The 11,984-nt window shown below is 41.6% G+C and overlaps 1 protein-coding gene across 1 annotated transcript in view; it reads right to left on the bottom strand.

Moving 5' to 3' along the window:
• The window catches only part of LOC124805085 (choline transporter-like 1), a 176,751-nt gene that overhangs the window by 21,033 nt on the left and 143,734 nt on the right, over positions 1–11,984 (bottom strand). Inside the window, exon 13 of the mRNA XM_047265526.1 lies at positions 11,509–11,668. Coding sequence (XP_047121482.1) covers positions 11,509–11,668 — 160 coding nt within the window. The remainder of the gene's footprint in view (positions 1–11,508; positions 11,669–11,984) is intronic.

Genomic DNA, 11,984 nt, shown 5'->3' with positions numbered 1-11,984 from the left:
GTCGATAGACACACAAACAAACACAAACATACACACAAAATTCAAGCTTTCGCAACAAACTGTTGCCTCATCAGGAAAGAGGGAAGGAGAGGGAAAGACGAAAGGATGTGGGTTTTAAGGGAGAGGGTAAGGAGTCATTCCAATCCCGGGAGCGGAAAGACTTACCTTAGGGGGAAAAAAGACGGGTATACACTCGCACACACACACACACACACACACACACACACACACACACACACACACACACACACACATATATCCATCCACACATATACAGACACAAGCAGACATATTTAAAGACAAAGAGTGGAGACTATGACGGTTGTTGCGATACACTGTAGACTTGAGGGCTCCTCACACAACGTTACTCACAGAACCACAGGTTCTGGACAGTGGAGAATCTGCATAACTTCCACAAAACACCATTGCATGATTGCACACTGATAGATCAGGTGATTTGGGTGGCCATCTAGGGCCATGACCAGACTAACCTCTGCCAGTTACTTTGGCAGGTGTAAAGATTATGTAAAGGTGCTGTAAGGTTCAGCCAGCTGTAGGGACAGTTACTCCATCCTGTTGAAAGTAACTAGGTTTTTCCTCCTCTGTTAATGCTGCCAAAAATGCTTACAAAATGTTGGCAATGTGATGCACCAAAGTCAAGTCTGATGAAAGAAGATGGGACCAATAATGTGGTGTGCAGTCAGTGCACACCAAACCCCAACCTTCTGATCATGCAATGGTGTTTTGTGGAAGTTATGCAGATTCTCCGCTGTCCAGAACCTGTGATTCTGTGAGTTGCCTTAACCCCTCAGGTGAAACCAGGCTTCATCAGACATAAAGAACAGATCCATGTCAAAGCCATTCATTGTTATCTTGGTGAACAGCCACTCACAAGACTGGAGGTGCTGAGGAGCATCTGCTGGTTTTAATGCAGGAACAACACAACAGACACTCAGTATGGATGCATGTGCAGATCCTGGTGGAGTATTTGTCTGGATGATCGACATGATATGCTAATCTCTTGCGACAGGCATCAGATTGATTTGGTAGGACTCTGAAGCATTTTCTGGTAAACTGCAGCCACATTTTCTGCTGTGCGGGCATGCCTCGGAATGTTTTTTGACTTGTTCAAATAACATCCTATCTGATGGCATTTTCGAACCAAGTGTTGCATCGCACTCTTTACTGACACACTGACACTGTTAAACTTCTCAGCATACAACTGACCACACCATTTCCATGACTTTGTTGTCATGTAACTTTCCACACTACTCCTCTGTGAGTACCATCATCCAGTTTGCACTCTTCCATTCACACTGACACAAACTACACTACACTGTGAATTGGTGTGGATCACGTGGTGGGTATACACATGGTGTTTGTATCACAGGGTTTGGTTATATGCATACATTCATTTCCAATCGTATCCACTTGTCCTGGCCACTTTTATTTGTCCCACCCAGTATTTCATAAGTTTAATGTACTGATGCTAGAAGGTTCTGGAATTTCCAACAATCATTTCAGCCCCTGTCCCCCACCTCTACAGCTACCTTTCAGACATATTTTATCTTACCATTCTTAGACTGTCCTATTCTATTTTGACAATTTACAGTTGTCAACCAACTGTAAGAACAGCAGAACTACTTTTAGACTGACTTACAGCTGATATATCTCAATAAATGTCTCATAAAACTCTTAAAAATGAAGTAACAGTGGCAGAAAAAACAACACACTGATGTGGAGCCACAGCAGAGCGAACAAAACAGATTAAACCATCCAGACAAAACGTAAAGGAAGGCTAGAAGACTGACCTGACAGAAAACAGCAAAAAAGAGAGCTTTACACAGTTATTTTTAAAAAATAAAATTAATAAATATGCAAGAAGTTAGCACTACTCTTGATTGATAAGTTTGTTTCTGTGATAGTGACATTAAGAAGTTGTTAATGACACAACTAAAATAGTCAAATGGCTCAAGCAATTTCAAAAAGAGAACCAGTCCTATTGTTGTTGTTGTTGTGGTCTTCAGTCCTGAGACTGGTTTGATGCAGCTCTCCATGCTACTCTATCCTGTGCAAGCTTTTTCATCTCCCAGTACCTACTGCAACCTACATCCTTCTGAATCTGCTTAGTGTATTCATCTCTTGGTCTCCCTCTACGATTTTTACCCTCCACGCTGCCCTCCAATACTAAATTGGTGATCCCTTGATGCCTCAGAACATGTCCTGCCAACCGATCCCTTCTTCTGGTCAAGTTGTGCCACAAACTTCTCATCTCCCCAATCCTATTCAATACTTCCTCATTAGTTATGTGATCTACCCATCTAATCTTCAGCATTCTTCTGTAGCACCACATTTCGAAAGCTTCTATTCTCTTCTTGTCCAAACTATTTATCGTCCATGTTTCACTTCCATACATGGCTACACTCCATACGAATACTTTCAGAAATGACTTCCTGACACTTAAATCAATACTGGATGTTAACAAATTTCTCTTCTTCAGAAACGCTTTCCTTGCCATTGCCAGCCTACATTTTATATCCTCTCTACTTCGACCATCATCAGTTATTTTGCTCCCCAAATAGCAAAACTCCTTTACTACTTTAATTGCCTCATTTCCTAATCTAATTCCCTCAGCATCACCCGACTTAATTAGACTACATTCCATTATCCTTGTTTTGCTTTTGTTGATGTTCATCTTATATCTTCCTTTCAAGACACTGTCCATTCCATTCAACTGCTCTTCCAAGTCCTTTGCTGTCTCTGACAGAATTACAATGTCATCGGCGAACCTCAAAGTTTTTATTTCTCCTCCATGAATTTTAATACCTACTCCGAATTTTTCTTTTGTTTCCTTTACTGCTTGCTCAATATGCAGATTGAACAACATCGGGGAGAGGCTACAACCCTGTCTTACTCCCTTCCCAACCACTGCTTCCCTTTCATGTCCCTCGACTCTTATAACTGCCATCTGGTTTCTGTACAAATTGTAAATAGCCTTTCGCTCCCTGTATTTTACCCCTGCCACCTTTAGAATTTGAAAGAGAGTATTCCAGTCAACATTGTCAAAAGCTTTCTCTAAGTCTACAAATGCTAGAAACGTAGGTTTGCCTTTCCTTAATCTTTCTTCTAAGATAAGTCGTAAGGTCAGTATTGCCTCACGTGTTCCAGTGTTTCTACGGAATCCAAACTGATCTTCCCCGAGGTTGGCTTCTACTAGTTTTTCCATTCGTCTGTAAAGAATTCGTGTTAGTATTTTGCAGCTGTGACTTATTAAGCTGATAGTTCGGTAATTTTCACATCTGTCAACACCTGCTTTCTTTGGGATTGGAATTATTATATTCTTCTTGAAGTCTGAGGGTATTTCGCCTGTTTCATACATCTTGCTCACCAGATGGTAGAGTTTTGTCAGGACTGGCTCTCCCACGGCCGTCAGTAGTTCCAATGGAATATTGTCTACTCCGGGGGCCTTGTTTCGACTCAGGTCTTTCAGTGCTCTGTCAAACTCTTCACGCAGTATCGTATCTCCCATTTCATCTTCATCTACATCCTCTTCCATTTCCATAATATTGTCCTCAAGTACATCGCCCTTGTATAGACCCTCTATATACTCCTTCCACCTTTCTGCTTTCCCTTCTTTGCTTAGAACTGGGTTTCCATCTGAGCTCTTGATATTCATACAAGTGTTTCTCCTTTCTCCAAAGGTCTCTTTAATTTTCCTGTAGGCGGTATCTATCTTACCCCTAGTGAGATAGGCCTCTACATCCTTACATTTGTCCTCTAGCCATCCCTGCTTAGCCATTTTGCACTTCCTGTCGATCTCATTTTTGAGACGTTTGTATTCCTTTTTGCCTGTTTCACTTACTGCATTTTTATATTTTCTCCTTGCATCAATCAAATTCAATATTTCTTCTGTTACCCAAGGATTTCTACTAGCCCTCGTCTTTTTACCTACTTGATCCTCTGCTGCCTTCACTACTTCATCCCTCAAAGCTACCCATTCTTCTTCTACTGTATTTATTTCCCCCATTCCTGTCAATTGCTCCCTTATGCTCTCCCTGAATCTCTGTACAACCTCTGGTTCTTTTAGTTTATCCAGGTCCCATCTCCTTAAATTCCCACCTTTTTGCAGTTTCTTCAGTTTTAATCTACAGGTCATAACCAATAGATTGTGGTCAGAGTCCACATCTGCCCCTGGAAATGTCCTACAATTTAAAACCTGGTTCCTAAATCTCTGTCTTACCATTATATAATCTATCTGATACCTTTTAGTATCTCCAGGGTTCTTCCATGTATACAACCTTCTTTCATGATTCTTAAACCAAGTGTTAGCTATGATTATGTTGTGCTCTGTGCAAAATTCTACCAGGCGGCTTCCTCTTTCATTTCTGTCCCCCAATCCATATTCACCTACTATGTTTCCTTCTCTCCCTTTTCCTACACTCGAATTCCAGTCACCCATGACTATTAAATTTTCGTCTCCCTTCACAATCTGAATAATTTCTTTTATTTCATCATACATTTCTTCAATTTCTTCGTCATCTGCAGAGCTAGTTGGCATATAAACTTGTACTACTGTAGTAGGTGTGGGCTTCGTATCTATCTTGGCCAGGAGAAAGAAAACTGGCGTTCTACAGATCGGAGCGTGGAATGTCACATCCCTTAATCGGGCAGGTAGGTTAGAAAATTTAAAAAGGGAAATGGATAGGTTGAAGTTAGATATAGTGGAAATTAGTGAAGTTCGGTGGCAGGAGGAACAAGACCAGTCCTATAGTGGCAATATTTATGTAGAGTCTGCAGTGGGGGTATCCACTGCCACGATGTAAGCATACAAACTTGCATGTAAGTTTACTTGGTGAAAATAAACACAAAGAAATGTATTGAAAGAAGTCAAAACTGTTAGCATGAGAAGTCAGAATACCATAATTACTACACTTAATTTATGGCATAGTGAAAAAAACTATCTGCATGCCTGAGCTCTAACACAGGTGGGAACTGATGAATTTGGAGGAACAACTTCACAGAAGCTGCCAAAGGTACTGATCACAGTACAGATTGCAAAAGGAAGTAGATGCCTATGGCCATATGTTTATTTGGACATGAAGTTTCACACACAAATTTTTCCCAGTAGTTTCTAGTTATGGCTTTTGATAGCAACTCCAATAAAAATAAAATATGAGATCACTTAGAATAATTTTGTAGAACTGAATTTATTCCTAATACTGAGAAGCAATATAAAATATATACTACTGACTGATGAAATCTTCTCAGGTTATCACCTGAGTGGTGGCATTATCCCTAAGAAATGTTTCAACGAATTCCACACTTGTCAACTTCAGATGACAAGTACATCTACAACTACATCTACACATATACATACATATAATGGAAGGAAACATTCCACGTGGGAAAAATTATATATAAATACAAAGATGAGGTGACTTACCGAACAAAAACGCTGGCAGGTCGATAGACACACAAACAAACACAAACATACACACAAAATTCAAGCTTTCGCAACAAATTGTTGCCTCATCAGGAAAGAGGGAAGGAGAGGGGAAGACGAAAGGAAGTGGGTTTTAAAGGAGAGGGTAAGGAGTCATTCCAATCCCGGGAGCAGAAAGACTTACCTTAGGGGGAAAAAAGGACAGGTATACACTCGCACACACGCACATATCCATCCACACATACAGACACAAGCAGACTTGCTGTGTCTGTATGTCTGTATGTGTGGATGGATATGTGCGTGTGTGCGAGTGTATACCTGTCCTTTTTTCCCCCTAAGGTAAGTCTTTCTGCTCCCGGGATTGGAATGACTCCTTACCCTCTCCTTTAAAACCCACTTCCTTTCGTCTTCCCCTCTCCTTCCCTCTTTCCTGATGAGGCAACAATTTGTTGCGAAAGCTTGAATTTTGTGTGTATGTTTGTGTTTGTTTGTGTGTCTATCGACCTGCCAGCGTTTTTGTTCGGTAAGTCACCTCATCTTTGTATTTATACATATACATACATACATACATACAGAGGGTACTCTGTACCACTGCTAGTCATTTCCTTTTCTGTTCCACTTTCAAATAAAGTGAGGGGAAAAACAACTGTCTGTATGCCTCCATATGAGCCCTAATTTCTCATATCTTCGTGGTCCTTACACAAAATGTATGTTGGTGGCAGCAGAATCATTCTGCAGTCAGCTCCAAATGGCAGTTCTCTAAATTTCCTCAATAGTGTGCCTCGAAAAGAATGTCACCTTCACTACAGGGATTTCCATTTGAGTTCCTGAAGCAATTCCGATTTTGTGTTGTTCAAGCTACCGATAACAAATCCACCCACATTTGAATGTCTTCCTTTAACCTGACCTAGGGCGGATCCCAAACACTTGAGCAGTAGTCAAGAACAGGTTGCATTAGCATCCTATATGTGGGGTCCTTTACAGGTGAAGCACACTTTCCTAAAATTCTTCCAATAAACCAAGGTTGACTGTTTTCTTTCCCTGCCACAGTCCTCATATGCTCATTCAATTTCATACATACTGCTTTGCAATGTTATGCCCTGATACTTAAGTGAACTAACTGTGTCAAAGAGGACAGTACTAATGCTGATCTGAACATTACAGGATTGTTTTTCCTACTCGTCTGTATAACTTACATTTTCTACATTTAGAACTAGCTGCCAGTCATCATATCACTTAGAAATTTTGTCTAAGTTACCGCGTATCCTCCTACAGTCACTCAACTTCAAGATCTTCTCATACATCATAGCAAACAGCCACAGACTGCTGTCCACCTTGTCCCCCAGGTCTTTTATTCATACCGAAACTAATCGAGGTCCTACCACACTCTCTGGGGCACTGCTGATACCCTCGTCTCTGATGACACTCACCAGCAAGGACAACGTGCTGGATTCTATAACTTAAGATGACTTCAGTTGCTTACATATCTGGGAATCTATTCTCCATTTCATACCTTCATTAACAGTATGGAGTGGGCCACATTGTCAAATGCTTTTCAGAAATCTAGAAATACAGGATATACCTGCTGCCCTTCATCCATAATTTGCAGTATACCATGCGAGAAAAGAGCAAACTGAGTTTCACAGGAGCAATGCTTTCTAAAACAGTGCTGATTCATGGATACAAGCTTTTCAGTCTATAGGAAATTTATCATATTCAAACTCAGAATATGTTCTACAATTGTCTAGAAAACCTCTGTTAAGGATATCAGTCTGTAATTTTGTGGGCCCACTCTTTTATGCCTCTTATATACAGGAATCATCTGGGATTTTTTGGAGTCACTTGGGACTTTGCACTGGGTGAGAGATTCGTGATAAATGCAAGCCAAGTAAGAGGTCAATGCCATAGAATACTCTTTGTGAAACTGAAGTGTGATTTCATCTGCAACTGGTGACTTACTTGTTTTCAACTCTGTTCTTCTATGCCAGGGACGCTTATTACTGTCTGTGTCTTCCATAGTGGATGCTGTGTGATGGTCAAATGACGATATGTCTGTACTATACTCCTGTGTGAACGATGTCTCGAGTGCGAAATTTAAAACTTTAGGTTTTGTTTTGCTATCTTCTACTGCTGTACCAGATTGGTCAACGAGTGACTAGATGTAAACCTTAGACCCACTTGGCGATTTGACACATGACCAGAATTTTCTTGGGTTCTCAGTCAAATCTTTTTCTAGGGTTTGGTGGTGGCAGCTCTTATATGCTTCATGCATAGATCTTTTCACAGATGCATGAATCTCTACTATCCTTTGACTGTCATCATTTGCGTGTTCCCTTTTGAACTGAGAGTGCAACAGCCTTTGCTTCCTCAGCATTTACCAAACTTTGTTGTTAAACCACAGTGGCCTTTTCCATCCTTAATCCACTTACTAGGCCAGGGCTCAACAACTGGCCGGTTTTGAGCGCGAGTACTCGCGTCTGCTCAGGCAAGTGCTCGCGAGCAGCTGCAAGGTCGCGGAGTAGGGAGGGAGGGGAGGGAGGGGAAATGTGCGTGCACGTTTGAATAGGGCCGCAGCGTGCCTATTGAATTCGCGCCGACTGTGTAACGTTTAAAGTACTACGATCAGCTCTGAAGTCACTTCGCTGGTTAAGAATCATGTGAAGTCGCCGTTGTGTAACCCCAACCATGTTTTCGCAGTTCAACCCCCATTGGGAAGAATTGTGTCTGTTTACTGAAAAAGATGGTGTTGCAAAATGTTTAGTATGTCACAAAACGCTGAATTCTTTTACGAAATTTAATTTGCAGCGACATTATATGTCGTACCACGCGAAAGACTACGGATGTGGAAAATGTGATTGACCAGATCGTGCACAGGAAGTTATTAAACTTAAAAGGAAGCTATCCGAAGAAGATCTGGACGACGAAGAAGGCAGCTCTCAGAGTGGGTTACAAAATTGCTTTGCTTCTAGCAAAATCCCTGCGCCCCATAACTGATGGCGATTTAATAAAAGAATGTTTGGTAGTTGCAGCGGAACATTTGTGTCCATCTCAAGTTGAACAGTTTCGGATTGTGCCATTATCTAACATGACCATTATGCGTCGCATACAGGACATGGCAGACGACGTCCAGAGCCAGCTTGCAAATATCTGTAAAGATTTTATGGCGTATTCTCTAGCTCTGGACGAAAGTGTTGATATCACTGGAACAGCGCAGCTTACCATATTTATTAGCGGTGTTAATAGAGATCTTCAAGTGAGGGAGGAGCTCCTCGATGTAGTAGCCATAAAGAACACTACAACCAGAGGTGATATTTTAAGTAGTGTTGAAGAAAGTGTTGAAAATATAGGATTGTCATGGAATTCTTTAGTTTCAGTGTCTACAGATGGTAGAGGCATACACTAAGCTAATAAAATTATGTGGCACCTGTACATTCTCCTTTATTTGTTTCATTTGTCGCAGTAATAATTCGTGAGTGATATCCCTGCAGGTGGCCGCGGATTTACATCAACTGGCGGCAGCTGTTGTGTACCCCACATGACTCTCCCCACTCTCCGCTCTGGCCCGGTAGTGGGGGTAGCGTGCTCGCGCTGCTCTGTGCTCGCGCCTTGCTGCTCACAGCTTGCTCCGCGAGCACGTATGTTGTGAAGCCCTGTACTAGGCACATATACTTTTCCAAAGCACAATTTACAGTCTATTTAAAATTTGCTCATAATTCCTCTATGTCCATCATAATAGAAGTGAATGATGTCAGTTCATTGTCTAAGTGAGATGCTAACAACTGCTTATCTGCTTCTGCTAGAAAAACAGAAACACTCTCCTAGTCTTTTGGACTGAATTATTAACTTTCATAACCACAGCCACTATGATGACATCAGTATAATTAATCCCTGTCTCTATACTGCCTGTAGCTACAACATCTATGATATTTCCATTGCATGTGGGCTGCCGAACTAGCCGCTGGAGACAGTTTTCGAAAAACATGTTTAGAAGTGCTTTGCAAAACTGTGTCTGCACCTGCTGCATTGAATCCATAGATGTGCCAGCCTATTCTCAGGACATTAAAGCCACTGCCAATAGCATTGAGCTATCTGGGTATTTACAGGCTACTGACTGTAGACTTTTTCTGAATGACTCATAACTATCACAGCGAAAGCAGGTGGCCAGGAAAAACAACCATCAATAACTTTATTTCACCTAAATCTGTTACACATGAGCAGATAACTTCACTGTCACACTCAGTTTCGATCTCAATAGAGAATATTTTTGTCAACTGCAATGAACACCCCCCTCCAATGGTATCTAATCTGCCTTTCGCGTATGCGTTCCATGACTCGCTAAATATCTCAGGAGGTTTCTATTTTAGGTTTCAGCCAACTCTTGACTCCAAGAATAACTGAAGTGTGAGAACTTTCCTGGAGTACATTCGGGAACTTTGTTACAAATACTTTGGCAATCTGTTGAATGCATTCTGATTTCACTATCTGTGTATCGACCTCAAACTACAGCCTAGCCTAAAAACCTCCATGTGTTCTCCACAAGCACTCTGCAACCTGAGTAGCTGCTTTCTTTGGGTAGTACATCTCTGACCAATCAAAGATACCTACAATTCCCCACCCGATTATGCAGGTCCAGAAATTTGCAGAGACGACAAAGCCTCTGGCTGAGACCCCCACTTGGCTTCAAACCAAAATGACTCCAATTAACTCTAGGAACAACGCTGTAAATTATTAGCTCTGCTTGTACCCAGGGTGTGAGGTCAGTGGCTTTCACTAATTCCACCAGCAGCCTGCAAGAACTGAAAATGGCCTCAAAATCCTTGCAGCAGGCATCACTGGTGCTGATGTGAGCTACAGCTTGCACATGACTGCACTCTACTGCTAGACAGCTACAATTAAGCCTGCCTACACATTTTGGGTGAGGCTCACCAGCACACATACCGATCACACATTGGCTTTTTTTTTCAGCCCTAAACAATATCTTCCTAAGGGGTTCCATAATGCACATAATGTTGTAGCTCCCATTAAATAAGCAAATCTCAGCTCCTCATATGCTTGCTCAGACCCTGTTGAAGGAACAGCCACCTGTTCACTCACAGGGTGAATAGATGAGGCCAGACGACCAGACAGCCAGCCTCCACATTGGCCCTCCGCCTAAAGGAAGGTAAACGCATTACCAACCATTATCCACCTTGTTCTGATGGCAAGAGGTACCTCGGTAGAAACGAGCAACACCTGAGATGTCCCACGTGATGCGCCAGATTCTCCGCCACCGCTACACCTCGAGGGAGCAGCATGAAAGCGGATGACTAGCCAAAAGTATGTTCCACTATTCATGAATTGTGGCCAGCTCCTCCTGCATCTGCACACTGCATGCAAACTTCCTACACAGGCCAGCAAGACTAACTGAAGATGTAAACTACAAAACCATCCTGATGTGCCACTAATGGACACTGATGCCTTCATGAGCTATGTAGCTGGCTCTTCATAAGAAATGAAAGCTGCCCTACAGACTGCCTGAATTTATGCTTACAGTTAAAAAAGCGAGATTAAACCTCTTAAATAGAAAAAAACACACAAAATTAAAGAACTATCCTACTATGAAACCTGAAATCATTAAAACTTTATAAAATAACTGAAAGCAGTGCTTCAAGATGATGCTGCCACTTGGCTGATAATGTGAGACTTTTTCATCAGTGAAATTTGCCAAGACAGTCTGCATTCTTAGACAATTCTAACTTCTATGGTTGAATACTGCATATTTTAATACATGTATGACAAAAAAATGTAACAATTCACTTACTCCAAGCAAAGCGTATTAAAAATAAAAGATTCATTTTAAATTCTCCCTCCCCCTCCCCCCTCTCCCACCACAACCTCACCCTCTCCCTCTGTCTCCCCCTCCCCCCCCTCCCTCAACCCCCCTTGCACGCTCGTTCACTCCCTCTTTCTTTCTCATACAGTCATTCGTTACAGTTTTCATTAAGCTATCAAGTACTCCTATGAATAATGGTGCAGTTGCTCTATCAGCAGAACAAATTAGTAGATGAGTTCATAAAACTACTCACTATGCGAGCACCATCACAGAAATTAACTCCTTCCATCGCCACCACAGTATAGGCATTCTGGTTTAGGAACCTTATGCAATTTTCAAAGCAGTACAAGCAGCATATACAGCACTTCAGGCAGCAACGGGCGACACTAGATGTTTCCTTGTTAGCATGCAACCTGAAATCATTAATACTTCCTAAAATAAACGAAAGATAGGTACCAGAAAAAGAAGAAATGTTCAGATATTTTTTTAAAAATTTGACTGGTGATATGGAATTGCTACACACTTCACATGGTACACGTGAGTTAAAAACATTGTCTCTCAACTGGGTGATTTTGATAAAAGGGGAACAAATAGCAGGAAATTATCCCTGACAGGATAAAGAACAACAACAATCATATGGATATTGACAGTGACACTGGTAACATAAACACGCATGTGGTCTTTGAGCAGGGTACAAACCAGGTTACCACGTGGAACATTCTCCACAAC

The sequence above is a fragment of the Schistocerca piceifrons genome, chromosome 1, assembly GCF_021461385.2.
Source record: "Schistocerca piceifrons isolate TAMUIC-IGC-003096 chromosome 1, iqSchPice1.1, whole genome shotgun sequence".
In the NCBI taxonomy this organism is placed as follows: Eukaryota; Metazoa; Arthropoda; class Insecta; order Orthoptera; family Acrididae; genus Schistocerca; species Schistocerca piceifrons.
The sequence above is the reverse complement of the archived record's forward strand: the minus strand, read 5'-3'. Positions and strand labels throughout refer to the sequence as shown.